The sequence below is a fragment of the Nomascus leucogenys genome, chromosome 6, assembly GCF_006542625.1.
Source record: "Nomascus leucogenys isolate Asia chromosome 6, Asia_NLE_v1, whole genome shotgun sequence".
NCBI classification, from domain to species: domain Eukaryota; kingdom Metazoa; phylum Chordata; class Mammalia; order Primates; family Hylobatidae; genus Nomascus; species Nomascus leucogenys.
Window position 1 is genome coordinate 84,329,665 of NC_044386.1, and position 20,673 is coordinate 84,350,337.

Consider the following 20,673-nt stretch of genomic DNA (forward strand, 5'->3'; position numbering starts at 1 on the left):
CTGCCTCAGCCACCCAATTTTTTTTTTTTTTTTTTTTTTAGACAGGGTCTCTCTCTGTTGCCTAGGCTGGAGTGCAGTGGGATGATCTTGGCTCACTGCAACCTTCACCTCCCGGGTGTAAGCTCTCCTCCCGTCTCAGCCTCCCTAGTAGCTGGGATTACAGGCATGCACCACCACACCTGGCCAATTTTTGTATTTTTAGTAGAGATGGGGTTTTGCCATGTTGGCCAGGCTGGTCTCGAACTCCTGGTCTCAAATGATCTGCCCACCTTGGCCTCCCAAAGTGCTGGGATTACACGGGTGAGTCACCGCACCTGGCGAGATGTCACATTTTTAATCAAGCAACAGTTTGCTAGGGATGGGCAGATTTGGGGCATGTGGGAGAAAGATAGGAATAATGGATGGGCCTGTCAACTGGTCGCCTCTAATCAAGGGGACTTAGTAAAGTGGTGGACCAAGGCCAGGTTACCTTAATCAGAACATAAATAGCTTTGGACCTAACATTGCATCTTAGAAATTGAACTTTAATTTTACTGTCTCTTTCAAGTGTAGTTTTACTTTTGGCAACAGACAGACATATTTCCAACTTTACAACATCTTGCCCATTTTCTCTAATGGTTTTGTGCTGCCTGAAAGTTATTCAAGGCAAGTTTTAAGGCCAAAGAATATTTTTATTGTGATTTCAAGTTGGCAGGCATTGAGACTTAGTGGAAACCACCGAGGGGCTATTGGGCCTCTGGAGACCTGGTTCTAGTTGCAAGCTTGCTGTGTGTAGGCCTGCAGAAGTCCCCATTACACATTCAGATGAGTCTCTGGGGTTGAAGCCCTGAGAAACGTGGAAGTTGTTCGTTTTTTTTTATAGGCCTCTCAGTTCCAGGTCCAGCCCTGTTTGCAGGGTGGAGGGGGCTGAGATGTTTTGATTCTGCGGTAATTGTTTCAGGTCTTTGCGCAGGGCCGGCTGGGGAGGACAGAGGCACCAGAGTCTTGGCCCCTGGCCTCTGCTTGCTTGAGTTATGGGCTGCTCCAGCAACTGGTCCCCTCAATGCTTGGGGACTTCTGAACGATAGGCCTTGGGTGACTGGAGACAACTCTGGTCGCAACCTCCCCACCCTGCAAATGAGGAAAGACTGTCATACGATCACAGATTGTCAGAGCAGAAGGGGCCCCAGACTGGCTGAAAGTCATACACACTGGCCATAGGCCTGTTATGTAGTAAAGAATCCCCAGAGATCTTCTTACATAAAACAAAACAGATTCCTGGGGGCTGCCAAGCTGGGCTTTCTGAATCAGAATATACAAGGGTGGGGCCTGGGACTGTTGAATAAACACCCCAAGGATTCTTATGGATAGCCGCCAGGCCTGGAAGCTTTTGACCTGGTCAGATCTCTCTACTTTTCCTAGGGAAACTGAGGCCCAACAGGGCCTTGACCCAGACATCAGCAGACCTAAAATCAGAAATGAGGTCTTCTGACCTACAGTTTGATGTTCTTTCCACACCAAGACCAGGCGCCTACAGGACTCAAAAGAACTGCCCATTATTTATTTAATTTTCTTAAAATCCAGGTTACTAATGCACACAGTGTAAAGAGTCAAATCAGGTGGTTTCACAGGCATGCATGAAGAACATAGCCCCCCGTCTGGCTCTCCCATCTGCCCCTCTGCAGAGGCAACTATTTCAACTCTTTCAGCAGTTTCTGCTGCTGTTAACTGTCACCCTTGGTATTATTTGTATTTTTACAATAAGCATGCATCACTTTGTTACTCTTACTTGGTTTTAATAATACAGTTAGGATGAGTCACCAGGTCTGGCACTGGGCCTGGATGCCCAGGCATCGTGGAGTGCCTCCATGGTCACTGGGCACAGGCCACCAGCTCCTCCAGGGCTTGCTCTCGGCGGTTGCCATGGACCAGCAGCACCTCTTTGATCCGGTCCTGCTGGAAGCCCATGTCACTGAACTGCTCCCAGAGGCGCAGGAACTCCCCTGCCTGAGGAAGAGGAGACAGGGATGGTGCTGGGGGCTCTGCTGGGCCTGGCCTCAGCCATGGGGAGCCCCAGCTCCAGTGCCTACTGCACCTCGTCCCAAAAAGCTGTGGCTCCCCCCAGGCCACGTGAGCCTGATCCTGGGCCGCACCTGCCACTTTTCTGTACCTGTAGGGTGATGTAGGTTCCGACCTCCCTTCCTCTGCCAAGGAAAGAAGGCCCCAGCCTGGCCACAGGCTCTGTCCTGACTCTCTTCCCACTCCTCCCACTCACTGTCAACTTTCTGCTAGGGCAGGAGGGGGGCAGACTGTACACTGGCACCCGGAGCACAAACAGACCAAGGTCCCTGCCCAGGCCCTGAACACTGTGGAGGTCTCACAGCGCAGCCTGCACCTTCCTTCCCCTCCAATCCCGGGGCTTGAAACTTCCCCACCTCTGCTCACTCTCTCCTAGGGGCCTCACCCAACCCTCTGTCTCCTTCAGCCTCTGTGAAGAGCTGCTCTGCCATGGGGCACTTAGAAGTGACCACTGGGGCCGGGCGCGGTGGCTCACGCCTGTAATCCCAGCATTTTGGGAGGCCGAGGCGGGCGGATCACTTGAGGTCAGGAGTTCAAGACCAGCCTGGTCAACATTGTGAAACTCCGTCTCTACTGAAAATACAAAAAAAATTAGCGGGGCATGGTGGCAGGCGCCTGTAATCCCAGCTACTTGGGAGGCTGAGGCGGGAGAATTGCTTGAACCTTGGGGGCAGAGGTTGCAGTGAGCCAAGATCGTGCCATTGCACTCCAGCCTGGGCAATAGAGTGAGACTCAGTCTCAAAAAACAAGATGTGACTATTGGGCCTACAGCTGCATGCACTTGGGGTAGGCGGCACGCTCCCCAAGTAGAGAGGTCGTGCATCTTTGTGCTGCCCATGGCTCCTATCTGGGTGTCCAACAAAGAGTGGCCATTTAGTCATAGAGGCTGTGTTGATTGAGTCTAAGAAAGCAAAGACCCTGCTGCTCTCTGCCTCCTGTCCCCGTCCCATCTCTTCCTGATCTCCCTCTGTGCCTCTCACCTTTGTCCCTGCTGTAGCTCCCTGGGCCATCTCCTCCTCAGAGCTGAGGAGTCAGGCAATCTTCTGACAGACCCACAGGCTGGACCCACAGGCTGACTCTGAGAACTGGTGTGGCCCTGCACACCGGGCTCTTGGGTACACCCCCATCCCTTCCATCCCCTGGAGCCCTGGCAGGAAGCCCTGCTGACCTGGCTCTCAGAGAACTGGAACATCTCCATGGCCTCATCCACCAGGCCTTCCTCATATCCCTGACGTAACAGGCGGTCACAGGCACTGAGGTAGCTGAGAAACTGGACCGGAAGGGGGCAGAGAGGGAGGGAGGGTAAGAGGAGCAGCAGGGACAGCAGACAGGGCAGAGAGGCACTCCAAGGGCCTGAGCTGAGGGCCAGGTAACAGGGAAAGCCACCACCTGCAGTGTGGGCCCAGAGATCCCGTGAACCCACAGAAGGGGGATAGAGGCTTTCTCTGAGTGCCTGGGGACAGGCGGAAAATGGGTCTTCACCAACTATGCCAAGTTGGGGGCTGGACTCCAGGAAAAGGGCTGTCAGGGTGGGCTAGGGTGTTCATAGAACCTAGGTGGGGAGGACAGGCTTCAAACACAGACATCCCACCTACCACCCAACACAATTCAACATTCATGCACCACCCACCCCTGCCTGGGAGCACCCATTCGTGTGAAGGTGCCTCCTCATCCGTCCACACCTGTGCACCCCTACTGTACCCCCAGACGCATCTCTCTCATCCAGGACTCCTGAGCCACTACTATGCAACTCCTGCACCAGTGCTGGAGAAGGGGTACAGGGTAGGCAAAGAGGAGGATTCCACAGGTAGGAAAAACTGTTCAGGTCACCCCACGGTTATGTCATCAGGGGCCCAGGATAAAATGCTGGCTCCTTACCAGGCAGGGCTCAAAGGTCTGCTCCCTGTCTATAGCCTTGGCCCCTCCCTCACCCTCCAGGTCTCTGCAGATGCAGCTCCCTCAGCCAAGGCCGGCCTCCTTCCCTGTCCCTGGGAAGCTTCCTGCCCCTTCTGTCTTCCTGGGTGCCGTCCCTCATGCCCCCATAGCACCCTGTGCTTCCCTATTACAGCACATATGACTTTGTAATTGCTTCACTCAATCTTTCTCATCCACGAAGTTTTTGCTCCATGAGGGAGGGGCTGTGTCAGTCTCATTCACCACAGTGTCCCCAGCATCCAGCATGGTGGCAGAAGGAGCTCAATAAATGTGTGCTGTGTTTATAAAACGAATGAAGACCTGCCTTCAAGGAACTCACAGCTTAGTGGGGGAGATAAACCAGATACAGGACCACATCAGTGCCAGGCAAATCAAAGCAGGATTTATAGGGTGTAGGTGCCAAATGAAGGCTCCAGACCACAGGAATTATGAGTATATGTGGAGAAGGGAAAGTGGGGTTTCCGTAGACCTTCAGAGCTGGGATGAAAGTGCAGATCATCTAGACTAACAGTTTCCAAATTGTTTTTGGCTCCTGAATTGTTTGTCTTAGCACAAAGAGGCTTCAGCAGTAACAGGCTAAGATTAGAGCTGCTCTGGGAGAACCAGGGCCAGGGGCATGGGGGCCCGGAGTCCAGTGCTCCTGCCTGAGGTACTGCCCAGTACAGCTAGACCTGCTCTGAGCACGTTTTAAAAACCATGCACCTATGCCCTCCTTCCACAGTTGAGGAAACTGATGTTCAGGCAAGGCAGCTGCCTTGTCCAGGGTCCCAGGACTAGGCCCCCAATTATGTAACCTGTCACTTAATGCCTTGTCCATCAGAGGGATCAGCTGCTAGAGGAAGGGCTTTGAGCTGTCTTGGTGGAGGACAGGGTTTCCAAAGGTGAAAGCTTCACCTTCAGAAGGAGGGCGGGCAAGGATGGATGGTGGACGCTGCCTCCACCTTTTGGCTCATCCATAGCAATGGTTCTCAGTCTCAGTGCTTATTGCAACCACCTTGGGAACTTTAAACATTACTGATGTCTGGGCCTCACCTTCAGAGGTTACGATATAATTGGTCTGGGGTGTAGCCTGAGCATTGGAATTTTTTCCCTATAGCCCTCCAGGTGATTCTAATGTGCACCCAAGACTAAGAATCAGTGAATGGGAACAGCTGACCTTGATCTATACTATGCCACAGTGAATATCAGACCCATCTGCAAATTTTCTAAAATTAAAGGCCCCTGGGTCCACCCCAGATCCACTGACTGGGGTGACTTATCTCAGGATAAGCCCTGAGAATCTTCATTTGCAAAGGTTCTGCTGCTTGGTTAGCTTTTGGGCCTGCAGGACTGTAGAAGCTATCAGGCTTGCCTCAGGCCCCCAGGTGAGGATGTCACCTTCAGGCCACAGGAGGGGGCCCCCAGAAGTCACTGGTTCCAAACACATATTCCTCCTCCACCCTGTGAACTGGGAAACTGAGGCAAAAGAGGGGGCCTGGCCTGTGGACCCTCATGTGGCACCCATGCCTGTCCTGAAGGGAGGCAGTGTGGGCACATCAAGCCTTGTGAAAGGAAAGGAGTGATGCACAATTTCTTTTGTATCTTCTTCTCTCCCTGAGTCTTCTAGCTGCTCTGTCTCTGTCACCTGATGCCCTTCCTCCTGGGCCATCTGTCATTTATCTTGGCCAAAAAGGATTTACTGCAATATGCGGCTTTCAGTGGGAGAAGGAATCTGAACCCAAAGGGCTTGTTCAGTTACCAGGACTTCACAGAACAGACAGAAATACTAACTTGGTGGGGGAGGATAGATGAAGTCATCCAAAGGCCCCTCAGACCCACCCCTTGGGGCCTGGCTCCTGACTGCCCACTGGGGAAGGCCACCCAGAGATCCAGGGGGCCAGGCAGGTGGCCAGTCTATAGCTGGAAACACAATGTTCCCAATGCAGTGAAATCCTTCCAGCTCACCCACTGGGAGGCCAGGGCCCCAGGCTGGCTCTGACTCATCTTCAGACCCCCAGAGTGATGGCGTGAGACTTCAGCCTTGTCACAGGGCCTGAAGGGACTGGGGAGGCATGTCAGAGCCCCACTGTGCACCTGGCCCCTCACAGCCCTCCTGGCCAGCTTTTTGGCCAGGACTCTGGCTTTTCAGTATCATCCGAAGGTAGGCGTGACTTTAGATCTGCTCTTAAATCTCAGATCAAACTGTGGTGCTGTCCTAGGAGGTTCTCACACAGAAAATGAGATAAAAGGCATTGTGCAACCAAGATGCAGAGTCAGACCAGCCGGCCTCAACCCCAGTGCTGCCATTGACTAGCTGTATGAACTTCCCTGGCCTCAGTTTCCTCATCTGCAAAGTGGTCATAATGTAATAGCAACCTTGCAGAATTGAGAAGACCTAACTGAATACCCTCAGAGACAGAGATTCATGCAAGAAAATGTTCAATAAATGTTAGCACCCCTCCCTGCCATTTTAGCCACATGGGGGTCACTATGTTGGAAATTCTCCTCCAGGACAGGGCATGAACTGATGAACCCAGAGTAGAGTAGAAGCAGGAGTGGGTGGGCAAGGGGACCAGGTGCATTTGCCCAGCCCCACCTCGGCTCCCGTTTGAAAGTCACTTTCCGGCTGGGCGCGGTGGCTCACGCTTGTAATCCCAGCACTTTGGGAGGCCGAGGCGGGCGGATCACGAGGTCAGGAGATCGAGACCACGGTGAAACCCCGTCTCTACTAAAAATACAAAAAATTAGCCGGGCGTGGTGGCGGGCGCCTGTAGTCCCAGCTACTCGGAGAGGCTGAGGCAGGAGAATGGCATGAACCCGGGAGGCGGAGCTTGCAGTGAGCCGAGATTGCGCCACTGCACTCCAGCCTGGGGGACAGAGCGAAACTCCGTCTCAAAAAAAAAAAAAAAGAAAGTCACTTTCCTTCTGCCATTCCCTCTGGCAGGAGCAGGCAGCTCTGGACCGCAGGGACCCAACATTCAGTACTCATCAGTGATGATGGAGGTGTCCAAGCCTTCTGATGGTGGTGGGGCAGGAATGGGAGAAAAATGAAAAGTGCCAGCTACCCTGGGACCAGCTATCAAACCATGAAGAGTCCTGATGTTTAGAAAACCACACAACGAGGGATGTTACTTTCAGGTGGGGACATGGGGGTGTAGGCAATGGCATTCAATGTCATCTCTTGACCCTACTTACAATCCTTCCATGCCTCCTTTTACCTATTGGGTCATTTATCAAATTCTCAGGCCAGCCTTCAAGACCCCTAAATCTACCCCCAATTCTTTTTCTCATCTCCTACCAGCCTGCCTCATGCACCCTCTCCTCCAACAAGACTGGTCAGATCAGGGCCTCCCAAACACTTCCTTCCCACCGCCATTCCTTTATTCACACTGTCCTTCCCTCCTGGAATATCATCCCTTCTCCTTCCTTCAGCATCAGATCTTATCCATCCTTGAAGTCCCGCTCAATGCTTGGTATCTCTATGAAGCCTTTCTTGATCACTGGAACCTCCTTGTGGTAGATTGAGAATGATCATAAAATTTTTTCCAGTCTCTCCCACCAAGAGGTGGAATCTATTTTTCCCCTGTGTAAGTCTGGAGGGGTCAACAACATGCTTTGACCAATAGAATGAGGCGGAAGTGACTATGTACAATTTCAGCCAAGGCCTCAAGAGGCCTCAAGAGGCCTTACTCTTGGAACCCAGTAGGGTGGCTTGCTGGAAATATGTGGCCCAGCTGACAAGTATCACCACCCAGTGAATGAGGCCATCTTAGATCATTCAGCCCCAAGTAAGTCACCAAACTGTAGCCACATGAGACTGCAGGTGAGATGAGCAGAAGAGCCCCCTAGCTGAGTCCACCTTAAAACTGCCAATCCAGAGAATCATAAGCAAATAAATGGTTGTCTCAAGCCACTAAGTTTTGGGGTAGTTTGTTACACAGAAAGAGATGACAGAAACACCCCTATAACACTCATACCACTTCTTCTCCCAGGTATCTTGCCACTAGCACCTCTTTTTAGGCACTTTGGGGGCCCTCACTCCTCTGCAGGTGCTCTTACATTCTTGGCTTGTATCAAGGGTCAAGACCTGCTTCCAAATAATAGCGTGGCTCAGAGTGCTGTGCTTGAAGTGTCATCGTGAGTCTCCACCATACTTCCAATAGAGTGAACTCTATTAGAAGAATAGAACATGGGTGAGTAGAACCTGGGTGTGGTAGACTCTGTGATGTTCCATCCACATACCCTTTCACTGCAGGACTTACTGCCCCAGATGCTGGGAGAGCTGGGAGACACTCTTCAGTTGTCTGCCCCTTCAGGGATTACCTTAACTGCAGAGATCCACTTACCTCAGGTCACCCCCTTCTGACATGCAATGACTGACTGAGGCAGGGGTATAAAGGCCTGACTATCTCAGCCCCACTTAGGACAACCCTGAGGGGCCATAGATGCTCCAGAGCTGTGGGGTTGGCTGATGCTGTTGTTGGACCTATGTCACAGCTCAAAAGGTGAAAATCGTGTGGCCACTCACCTGGCTCCAGCATCACAGCTCATCAGCTCTGGGCCCCCCAACTCACCTGGCTCAGGCTCTGCCTCCCTGTCTTCTGCAGAGCTATGATGGCCCTTCGCAGGGGATATCCCAGGGCGACCACTGGCCCAATGAGGTCTTGCTCCTCCTGGCTCAGGGCAGACAGCAGGTCAGCCGCAGTATCAGGGTGTGACTTGTGGGGGTTGAGAGGCTGGGGTGCCCCCCCAAGAGGTGGCAGACAGGTGTACGGGCTGAGGGACTGAAATACAGACAGACTGGACATGTCAGTTACCACAGGAAGTGACACTCAGTTGGGCTGGACATTTTAAAAAATGCCTTTATGTACCACCTTCTGTACAGAGTGGAGGGGCTAATATTATGGAGGGCTTAGAGTCCTGCAGACCCCAGCTCTCTAATGCTTACTCAGTATACTCATATGAAAAATGAGGGCAATCCCTAAGCTACTTCACAGGACTGTTAGGAGACTTAAATAAGACAATGTGAGGGGCTGGGTGCGGTGGCTCACGGCTGTAATCCCAACACTTTGGGAGGCCAAGGCAGGTGGATCACCTGAGGTAAGGAGTTCGAGACCAGCCCAACCAACATGGTGAAACCCTGCCTCTATTAAAAAATACAAAATTAGCTGGACATGGTGGCACATGCCTGTAATCCCAGCTACTTGGGAGGCTGAGGCGGGAGAATCACTTGAACCTGGGAGGCAGAGGTTGCAGTGAGCAGAGATCGCACCATTGCACTCCAGCCTGGGCAATAACAGCGAAACTCTGTCTCAAAAAAAAAAAAAAAAACAAACAATGTCAGGAAAGTGACTAGTGAAAGAAATATGAGGTCCATTCTACTATCCCATTTTATAGACATTGAAATCAAGGTTCAGAAATGTTAATGACCAGATTAAGCAACACACGCTTGGTACCTCAACCCTACTTAGGTTTTTTGCCCCACACCTTGGTGAGGGAGGAGCAGGGATAGGTCTTCTCAACCAGGCCCTCCTTCTTGAGTTTGGTTGGGCTGGGGTTTGGCAGGGCATGGAGCAGGGGAGGAACTGGGCACACCAGCCCTTTGGTTGTGGTGCTGGAGAAACCGAAACAGACCCTGGATTAAGGAGGGTGACTTGAAGGCATTTCAATTGGTTTGGCCAGCGTCGCCCCGAACCTTCTCCCATGAGGAAGTACCTCTCTGCCAGCCCTGAACGTTTCATCCTGTCCCCTCCTCCCAAGGAAAACACAGCTGCCACCTAGCTCCTGGGCTGGAGTGTATATGTAACACACATGAATTCTCCCCCCATACACATCTTCTCAGGGCTGTCCCTGCCACGACCTCACCCTAGGGTCTACCCTTTATTACCTCCAGGGTGGAGAACATCAAAGTTTAGGAGCTGAGTCTACTCTTGTGTCCTTGAAAAAGATTCTTCGCCACTCTGTGCCTCATTTCCATCATCTACAGAATACTGTCCCACCCCCACAGGGTTGTTGTGAGAGTTAAATTCATCTTGGCCAGGGAAGAGCCATCCTGGCATCAGCATTTGGTCTTGGATGTGGGCATGGCTCATCCCGCTTACAGAGCCTCTTCTCTACTATGTATGCTCTAAACAACCGTGTGAAGGGTTGCTGGCTCACTGTGCAGGTAGAGAAGGGGTGGTTCAGTGACTTGCCTAAGGTCTCAAGCCGGTGCATGTAAGAAACCAGACCTCAGGTCTCTGTCTTTCAGATTGAATTCTACCTTGGCCTTATTCTGCAGCATCTCCTGGCCTGACTGTGGGGCTGCTGGGGGGCAGAAAGCTGTGCCCCGCTGCCACCTTCTGCTGCCAATCCTGACCCACCCCATGTTTTGTGGAGTCTGATACTTATATAATTTGGAAGGCACCTCACAGAAAAAGAACACACAATTATGAATACAAAATTGGGCACAAGACCTTGGAAGAGACAAAGGGAGGAGCCTGAGGCTTAAGCTTCTGTGGTTTCACTGTAGGGTCACTTCTCCCTGCTCTTCAGGGTTCACTTCCTCCGTCCTGAAGCCTTCTGGAAGCCTGTTGCAGCCCTGATGCTCCCTCAACACCTGATCCTGCTATACAGTTCAGGGCCTGGTCCCACACCCTCTTGGCCAACTCTCCATGTCCTGTGGTTTTGACATTCCCAAACCCAGTGTCTGGCAGGAAGTAACTGTGCATTGAATATTCCTTGATTGAGCCTTCAGCTCCCCCAGCTTATAGCAAACCTCACCCAGTGGGAAGCCCTAGATTTGCGTTGCGTTCATCAATTCAACAGACATCCACTGAGCGCCCCCTATGGGTCAAGTAGGCAGCTGGGTGCTCTGGAAACAAAAATCAGTGCGATCCAGTCCCTGCCCTAAAAGAGCTCAACCTCGGTTAGAAGAGACTGACAGGTCCTGGATAATTAAAACCACTATGACCTGCGCTCTAAAAAAAAAAAAGCAAGGCAGGCACAGTGGGAAACGCGGCGAATGGGGGCTTCTGAGCAGGGACTACTCTATTCTTGTCAAAGGGCCACAGGAGGACAACACGGTACAGGCCCAGGTGGGAGCAGGTCAAGGGAGGATGCAGGAGCGCACGGAGCAGGGGACCGAGGCTGCGGGCCAGGCTGGACACCCAGATTATGGGGCCTGGGCTGTTGATTGGCGGCCTTGGAGGGGCGGGCAGAATCCTTACCGCGACCGTGGGCTTGTGGCTCCGCAGTGGGGGGATGGCGCCTGCCGTGGAGGGCCGCGGGGGCGACACGGGGGCAGCGGGGTGCTGGGGCGCGGGCCCCGGGGGTGATGCGGACCTTGGGGACGGCGCGGGGCTTGGGCACAGGCTTAGCGCGCGGTGGCCGCGGAGGCCGTGCAGGAGGGCGCGGGGCCGGGCAACCAGCTTCCCCTCGGAGAGCCGCCGCCGCGCTCCTGCCAGCTCCGACCGCACGCCGCGCAGCACGTCCAGCGAGCACAGGCGACGGCCGGGGCCGGGGCTCGCCGGGGAACCCGGTTGGAGGCTGCTGGGGGCCGGCTCTTCCTTGCTGCCAGAGGAGGCTTCTGCCTCGTCCTCACCCTCCTCCTCCGGCCTCTCCTGGTGTCCGGCCTCTGGGTCTCTGATTGTGGTAGGCGCAGGCGCCAGCCCATGTTCGGGGCTGGCTAGCAAGAGCCAGGCTGGAGGGGCTGACGCTGTCCCCGGGTCACCGCACTGGTACGGGCTGGGTCCCTGGCCGGCGGCCTCCACCCAGAAGAGTGCCGTCCTCTCCAGGCTGAAGTCGTACTGCGGAAAGAAAGCGATGTAAAGCCCGGGGCAAACCAGGACCCCGGGGGCACAACACTAACCCCTGGCCTGGGGGACCCTATTCAGCCAGAGACTCTCTAAGCCTGGACAGCGTCAGATTCTGAGCCCTGGGCTTCCATCACAGCCCACTCTACCCTGGGTTTTAGCTAACACTGTGGTCGATGGATACCAATAACAGTTTAATGGCAAACTGGCATAAATGACAAAGTGATGAATTCGTGAATCGAATGAAATGTAATGAAACCCAACATCTAAATCCCTTTGCCATTCAGTATGTAGTTGAGCAAAAACTACTTAAAAATTTTCTCCAGTAAAGCTTATTCTTAGCAAAGAAGCTTTCACCTGAGCCCAGCACAGTTTGCCACTGAGTAGTCCGCCTTGGAGGCCCGCCCGGGCAGACAAACCTCCCTATGGAGTGATACCTGTCCGCAGCCCCTTTGCTGCCACCGAGGTTACTTTGGGGTCCTGGAAATGTCATAACCACTAATCTTTGTGGAACTCTACTTAGTATGGTCTAGTGTCATTCCTATTTCCATATTATGAAAATGGAGCTCAGAACATTGAGTTTGCTAGAAGTTAGATTGGCGGTGAGTGGCTGAGCTGGTTTTCCTGTCCGTGGACCTGATTGTAGTGCTTTCTCCACTTCATTTCAGACCACCTAAAAAAGCAATCTGGAGTCCACATAAATAATCTAACTCTAGAGTTTATAAAATGAGGCAAAAATGAAATATTCCTCTTCCCTACCTTTAAAATTAAGAACAGCAAACATAAGATTCCATCAAAAATATGTAAAAGTTTTAAAGGCAATTTGTTCTACCATGGCCAGTTAAGGAAGAAAGAGGCTAGGGGTGGGGGAGCGAGGCAGAAAGACAGGCACAGACACTCAGACACTTAGATCACAGGCACTGCTCCCTCTCACCCATGACCCTACCTTGGGGAGAGGAGCATAAGTTAGCTGCTCCAGTGTGACTCCCTGAGTTCCTCTCTGTATCTTCAGGGCCCAGGGCAGGCCTGGCCCAGAGTGGACATTTGTAAGTATGTGCAGAATAAATGGTTAGAGATTGGAGTAAAATAGATAGGTTGTGAAGGACAGAGAAGGGAAAAAGACTTCAGAACTAATGAGGCATACTTGGAGAGAAAGAAGCTAAGAAATAGCCAGCAGCACTCAGAGGGATAAAAAAAATACCAAGACCCAATAAAATGCCAACACTTGATTTTGGAACTATGCAAGATGATTCTAAACTTCATATAAAAACATATAAGGGCCAGGCTCAGTGGCTCATGCCTGTAATCCCAGCACTTTGGGAGGCTGAGGCAGGTGGATCACCTGAGGTCAGGAGTTTGAGACCAGCCTGGCCAGCATGGCAAAACCCCACCTCTACTAAAACTATAAAAATTAGCTGGGCATGGTGGCACGTGACTGTAATCCCTACTACTTGGGGGGCTGAGGCAGGAGAATCGCTTGAACCTGGCAGGTGGAGGTTGCAATGTGCCAGGATTGCACCACTGCACACTCCAGCCTGGGCGATAAAGTGAGACTCTGTCGAAAGGAAGGGAAAGGGAAAGGGAAGGGGAAGGGGAAGGGAAAAAAAAGAAAAGAAAGGAAGGAAGGAAGGAAAGAGAGAAAAGAAAAGAAAAGAAAAAGTATAGCCAGAAACTCTGGAGACAAAAACATAAATAAGGAGAACTGGCCCTACCATCTATTAAAATATAAAAGTTCAATAATTAAAACTATGGTACTGGCACAGACAGATTAAAGGTACATAATAGAAAATCCAGAAATAGACCTTAATATATTACAGGGATTTAGTAACTAATAAGGGTAGCATCTCAAGCAATAGGAGAACGATAAAGTTCTGGTCAATAAATAGTGTTAGGCTGGGCACAGTGGCTCATCTGTAATGCCAGCACTGGGAGGCTGAGGCTGGAGGATTGCTTGAGCCCAGGAATTCAAGTCCACCTGGGCAACATAGTGAGACTTTGCCTCTACAAAAAATTTTGAAAATGGCCAGGTGTGGTGGCTCACGCCTGTAATCCCAGCACTTTGGGAGGCTGAGGCGGGTGGATCACAAGGTCAGGAGATCAAGACCAGCCTGGCCAACACAGTGAAACCCCGTCTCTACTAAAAATACAAAAAATTAGCTGGGTTTGGTGGTGCATGCCTGTAATCCCAGCTACTCGGGAGGCTATGGCACGAGAATTACTTGAACTGAGTAGTCGGAGGTTGCAGTGAGCCGAGATTGCACCACTGCACTCCAGCCTGGTGACAGAGCGAGACTCTGTCTCAAATAATTAAAAAAAAAATGAAAATTAGGCATGGTGGCACTTTTCTGCAGTCTCAGCTTCTTGGAATGCTGAGGTGGGAGGTTTCCTTGAGCCCAGGAGGTTGAGGCTGCAGTGAGCCATGTTCATGCCACTGCACTCCAGCCTGGGCGACAGAGTGAGGCCCAAAACAAAAACAAAAGCAGGTCAGGCACAGTGGCTCATGCTTGTAATTGCAGCACTTAGGGTGGCCAAGGTGGGAGGATCACTAGAGCCCAGGAGTTCAAAACCAGCCCGGGCAACATGGTGTGAAATCTCATGTCTACAAAGAAATAAAAAAATTAGCCAAGCATAGTGGCATGTGCCTATAGTCCTAGCTACTTGGGAGGCTGAGGTGGGAGGATCACTTGAGCCCTAGAAGAGGTTGCAATGAGCTGAGATTGCACCACTGCACTCCATCTAGCCTGGGCGACAGAGCGAGACCCTGAAAAAAACAAAAACGGCTCTTTCCCTAAGTGGCCTGAGGTAATCTGTGAAAATGGTTCACCATTCGTTTGACCTGGAGAACCCCACAAAATCATGCAAATCAAGAGGTTCAAATCCTCGTGTTCACTTTAAGAACACTCGTGAAACTGCCCAGGCCATCAAGGGTATGCATATACGAAAAGCCATTAAGTATCTGAAAGATGTCACTTTACAGAAATAGTGTGTACCACTCTGACATTACAATGGTGGAGTTGGTAGGTGTGCCCAGGTCAAGCAGTGGGGCTGGATACAAGGTCGGTGGCCCAAAAAGAGTGCTGAATTTGTGTCTGAGATGGAGTCTCACTCTGTCACCAGGCTGAAATGCAGTGGCACGATCTCGGTTCACTGCAACCTCCACCTCCTGGGTTCAAACGATTCTCATGCCTCCACCTCCCGAGTAGCTGGGATTACAGGCACGCGTCACCACACCCAGCTAATTTTTTGTATTGTTAGTAGATACGGGGTTTCACCATGTTGGCCAGGGCTAGCTGTCCTTTAAACTCAAGGAACAAGGCCCCATGGACTCAGCCCCAGACCCACAGACCCAGAAGACAGAAACACAGAGACACACTTACCATAGAACCCAGCAGAACCTCCCCGCAGGCTGGGATGCTGAGTTCTGGCCCAGGGAGAGGCTCTGTGCCTATCACAAAGCCCTTGGGCAACTTGAAGGGAACACCATCGAGGGCATTCATTCTGTCAGAGGAGTGTGGAGATGGCTGGCAGGGCTGGGGCAGGCTGCTTGATGGCAGGGAGAGAGAGTCGAGTCCTGAGGACCAGGCTCAGGCCTCAAATGGCCTCACTGCTCTCCTGTGTGGTCACTTAGCTGAGCCCCAAACAGCTGGAAAGGAAAAGGTGAGGGGGCCAGTGCTGCATAAAGGAAGGAGATGAATAAAAACAAGAGCATTCACACGGACAGGAATTCACTATTTCATATTTCAGTCATGCTCTAGCCCACTGTTTTTTCCAAAACGTGGTCCACAAAACTAGTTCTAATGCATTTCATCAAAACAATTGTCACCCAAATGTTTAAGAAACAAACAGCATTAATTTACATAAATTCTTCCAGGGAAGAAGAAAGTAAGAAATACTTTCTAACTCATTTTGATTTTAGCATAACCTTTTTTTTTTTTTTTTTTTTTTTTTACTTTTTCTGGGACGAAGTCTCGCTCTGTCACCCAGGCTGGAGTGCAGTAGCCTGATCTTGCCTCACTGCAACCTCCAGCTCCTGGGTTCAAGTGATTCTCCTACCTCAGCCTCCCAAGTAGCTGGAATTACAGGCTTGCGCCACCACACCTAGCTAATTTTTGTATTTTTAGTAGGGACGGGGTTTCACTGCATTGGCCAGGCTGGTCTCAAATTCCCGGCCTCAGGTGATCCGGCCGCCTCAGCCTCCCAAAATGCTGGGATTACAGGCGTAAGCCACTGCACCCGGCTGATTTTTAGCATAACCTTGATACCAAACTTGATAAGAAGATTAGAAACCAATCTCTCATGAACACAGATGCAAAAAAAATCTTAAAAATAATTATGGGTAGAATAATATAACACTGTCAAGTTAAGTTTATTTCAGGAAAGACAGATTGACTTAACATTCCCAAATCAATAAACGGGAATAAAGATAAATATCAATAGAATAAAGATGAAAAATTATATAATTATATAGCTTCATAGATGCAGAAAAAAACATGACAAAATCAATACTCATACCCTTTCAGCAACTTAGGAATAGAAGGGAATTTTCTTGACTAATAAAGAGTATCTCTAACACATCACACAGTGGCTGAGATCATGCCACTGCACTCCAGCCTGACAATGGAGCAAGATGCTGTCTCAAAAAAAAAAAAAAAAGAAAGAAAGAAAAAGAAAAAGAAAAAAACGAATTACATCTCTCTATATAAATAGTAAATCATGTAAATGGACTCTTCTAAAATTTTTATTAGAAATGGAACATTTTAAGCCAGGTGCAGTGGCTCACACCTGTAATCCCAAATCCCAGCACTTGGGGAGGTCGAGGTGGGAGGATCATCTGAGGTCAGGAGTTGGAGACCAGCCTGGCCAACATGGTGAAACCCCGTCTCTACTAAAAATACAAAAATTAGCTGGGCATGGTGGTGGGTGCCTGTAATCCCAGCTACTTGGGAGACTGAGGCAGGAGAATCGCTTGAATCCGGGAGGCAGAGGTTGCAGTGAGCCAAGATCACACAATTGCACTCCAGCCTGGGCAATAAGAGGGAAACGCTGTCTCAAAAAAAAAAAAAACAAAAAAAAAGGAAAATTTAAAAATTACCATTTATATTAGCATAGTTCTCTAGGACTAAATCTAACACAAGATGTATGAGACCTCTACACGGAAAACTATAAAACATTTGGTTAAATGGAGGAACATACCACGTTCAAGGATTGTAAAACTGAATCTTGTAAAGATAGCAGTTCTCCTCCAATTAATTTATTCATCCCATGTATCAAAATTCCATCACTTTTTTTTTTGGTAGAAATTGGCAAGCTAATTCTAAAATTAAATGAAATGCAAAGGACCAGGAAAAGCCAAGAGACTCTTGGAGAAGCAACACAGTGGAAGACTTTTACTATCAGATAGCAAGACCTTCAAGTTATGGGAATGAAGAGAGTGACTTAAAGACTTACAAAGAGACCAATAGGACAAAAAAGAAAGTCCAGAAACAGATCCACACATGAATCTTTGACTTATGACAAAATTGGCTCTGTAGAACAGTTGGAAAGGGAAAGTCTTTTAAATAAATTGTTCTGGATTAATTTGATATCCATCTGGGGGAAAAAACAAACAAAAACAATATTGACCTCTACCTCATGTCATACCTAAAAATCAATTCCAGGTGGACTGTAGATTTAAATGTAAAAGGTAAAATAATAAAGCCCAAAGATAAAAATGAAACACTATATTCATGGCCTCACAATAGTCAAAACATTTCTTAAGTTACAAAAGGGCTACCGGGCCAGGCACATTGGCTCATGCCTATAATCCCAGCACTTTGAGAGGCCCAAGCAGGAGGATCAGTTGAGGCCAGGAGATTGAGATGAGCATGGGCAACAAAGCAAGACCCCTATCTCTATAAAAAATACACAACTAGCCAGGTATGGTGGCACACACCTGTAACCCCAGCTACTCGGGAGGCTGAAGTAGGAGGATTGCTTAAGCCTGGGAGGACAAGGCTGCAGTAGGATGAGTGAGCTGTGAGCCCAGGTTGCACTCCAGCCTAGGCAACAAAATGAGACGCTGTCTCAAATAAATAAATAAATAAATAAATAAATAAATAAATAAAATAAACACAACAACAACAAAAACTCCAAAAGAGACTAACCATGAAGGAAAATTCTGATAAACTGGATTACATTAAAGTTAAGAACTTCCGCCAGGTGCAGTGGCTTACACCTGTAATCCCAGTGCTTTGGGAGGCTAAGGCAGGCAGATCGCTTGAGGTTGGGAGTTCGAGACCAGCCTGGCCAACACGGTGAAACCCTGTTTCTACTAAAAATACAAAAATTAGCCAGGCGTGGTGGCACAAGTCTGTGATCCCAGCTACAGGGAGGCTGAGGCAGGAGAATTGCTTGAACCTGGGAGACAGAGGTTGCTGTGAGCCAAGATCACACCACTGTACTCCAGCCTAGGTGACAGAGTGAGACTCTGTCTCAAAAAAAAAAAAAAAAAAGAAAAGTTAAGAACTTCCATTTGGCCAGGCATGGTGGCTCACATCTATAATCCCAGCACTTTGGAGGCTGAGGCAGGCGGATCACAAGGTCAGGAGATCGAGATCATCCTGGCTAACATGGTGAAACCCCGTCTCTACTAAAAATACAAAAAATTAGCTGGGCATAGTGGTGGGCGCCTGTAGTCCCAGCTACTCAGGAGGCTGAGGCAGGAGAATGGCATGAACCCAGGAGGTGGAGCTTGCAGTGAGCTGAGATCACACCACTGCACTCCAGCCTGGGTGACAGAGCGAGACTCTGTCTCAAAAAAAAAAAAAAAACTTCCATTCATCAGAATACACCATTAAGAGAGTTAAAACAAAAACAAATCACAGAGTGGGAGACAATATTTGCAACACATCTATATGACAAAGGACTCATATCCAGTATATACAAAGAACTTCTATAAACAATAAGAAATGGGCAAGAGATTTTTAATATACACTTTACAAAAGAGGATATCCAAATAGCCAATATGGTAAGTTGTTTAACTTCATTAGTCATCAGGGAAATGCAAAATAAAACAATGAGATACCACTACACAAACATACAACCATTAATTTAAGGTTAAAATTAAAAAGCTTCACAATATCAAACATTGATGAGGATGTGGAACATCTATAAGTCTTATTCACTGTTGGTCATAAAGTCACTTAGTATTAGTCAACAGTATCTACTAAACCGGAAAGCCAAGAATTAAGAACTCATTCACACATCACTTCTTGGCCTTTTGGGTTAGATCAAGACTAGTATCTGTCCTTCATTTAGTAATACTCACAACAGCCAGGAATTTAATTTCTGATGTATTTTAAACTACATTAAATATTGAGTCTGTTGCCTTTAAAAAAGAACAAACTCAGCCGGGCGCGGTGGCTCACACCTGTAATCCCAGCACTTTGGGAGGCTGAGGCGGGCAGATCACAAAGTCAAGAGATCGAGACCATCCTGGCCAATATGGTGAAACCCCGTCTCTATGAAAAACACAAAAATTAGCTAGGCGTAGTGGTGCACGCCTGTAGTCCCAGCTACTCGGGAAGCTGAGGCAGGAGAATCGCTTGAACCAGGGAGGCGGAGACTGCAGTGAGCTGAGATCGTGCCACTGCACTCCAGCCTGGTGACAGAGTGAGACTCTGTCTCCAAAAAACAAAACAAAACAAAACAAAACAAAAAAACAAACTTGGCCAGGCGTGGTGGCTAATGCTTCTAATCCCAGCACTTTGGGAGGCCGAGGTAGGTGGATCATCTGAGGTCAGGAGTTCAAGACCAGCCTGGCCAACATGGTGAAACCTCGTCTCTACTTAAAAAAAAAAAAAAAAAAAAAAAAATAGCTGGGCGTGGTGGCACGCACCTGTAGTCCCAAGTACTTTGGAGGCTGAGGCAGGAGAATCACTTGAACCCAGGAGGTGGAGGTTGAGGTGAGCCAAGATGGCACCACTGTACTCCAGCCTGGGCGACAGAGCAAGACTCTGTCTCAAAAAAAAAAAAAAAAAAAAAAAAGAAAAAACTCATTCACACAGAATTTAAGCTCACGACTGCCTATAATAATACACTTGAATCTACACTCCTTGACCGCAGTCTGCCTTTTTGCAAACAATCAGGGATTATCAGGGAGTCTGCAGCAGGAAGTGCCTCTGGCTCAACACAATCTGTCATCCCTACCAGGATGACCCAAAGCTCTGCCCTGCTAGGGGTCACTACAGTCATCCCCTTCCCATGAGAGCATCATGTGGAGAGGTAGGGTGGATAATCTGAGTGCAGAGAGGTCAAATGAAGGCAGGTAGGCAAATCCCTTAATTCCCTCATCTCCTGCCCCATCTGTCAACTCTTGTCAGTGTCTTGCTATATATAAGACTCAAAAGGTTTCTCCACTCCATGCCTAGAGCTGATCTCCCTGCACAGCAGGAGGTGGCTCTCTGTGCTGCCTTCCATACAGAATCAGAAAGGTCCCACTGTAACCAGTAAATTATCTGCCCCATCAGCCAGTTCTTACAGAGGACCTTTGAGGTACAAGGGTGTTATAGGAGACACAGGAAAGTTCAGCAAGTTTTGGCATTCTCAGATTTATTATTCACATTTTCAGGTATCATCTGAATTTTGAGCTATCTCCGGGGAAGGGACACAGTTCTATTGAGACTGTCTGTCCACTTAGCAGGTATAGGGCACCCTTCTCTTCATCTTCCACCCAGCATCTGCATCCTAATAGGTATTTTCTACTCAGCCCTACACTTGCTTCTAGGATACTGAGGATTTGGGGAACATATCTTTTTTTTTTCTTTTTTGAGATGGATTCGCGCTCTGTCTCCCAGGCTGGAGTGCAGTAGTGCATGCAATCTTCTAGGCTCACTGCAACCTCTGCCTCCCAGGTTCAAGCGATTCTCCT

At 49.4% G+C, this 20,673-nt stretch overlaps 2 protein-coding genes across 5 annotated transcripts in view; both read right to left on the bottom strand.

Annotated features, from left to right (window-relative positions):
- Positions 1–304: 304 nt before the first annotated feature.
- On the bottom strand, positions 305–15,437 carry UBAP1L (ubiquitin associated protein 1 like). Of its 3 annotated transcripts, XR_004030539.1 has the most exons (6): positions 15,143–15,437; positions 11,181–11,759; positions 8,547–8,756; positions 3,227–3,328; positions 1,769–1,986; positions 305–1,110 (listed from the first exon to the last, which is right to left on the bottom strand). XR_004030539.1 is itself a non-coding variant. In XM_030814569.1 (5 exons), exons 1-5 carry the CDS (start codon positions 15,260–15,262, stop codon positions 1,852–1,854), a joined length of 1,146 nt encoding a protein of 381 aa, XP_030670429.1. In that variant the 5' UTR covers positions 15,263–15,437; the 3' UTR covers positions 1,520–1,851. The 3 variants fall into 3 exon arrangements, 1 of the variants encoding a protein (XP_030670429.1); XM_030814569.1 differs by lacking the exon at positions 305–1,110 and having other exon boundaries at positions 1,520–1,986; XR_004030540.1 differs by lacking the exons at positions 305–1,110; positions 1,769–1,986; positions 3,227–3,328 and having other exon boundaries at positions 8,743–8,756; positions 10,735–11,759.
- PDCD7 (programmed cell death 7) overlaps positions 15,328–20,673 on the bottom strand; it is a 29,502-nt gene continuing 24,156 nt past the window's right edge. Inside the window, exon 6 of one of the 2 annotated variants that reach the window (XM_030814568.1) lies at positions 15,328–15,408. The gene's annotated coding sequence lies outside the window, so the exon portion shown is untranslated. Of the gene's footprint in view, positions 15,438–20,673 lie in introns of both variants that reach the window. The other variant, XM_030814567.1, reaches the window with a different exon arrangement.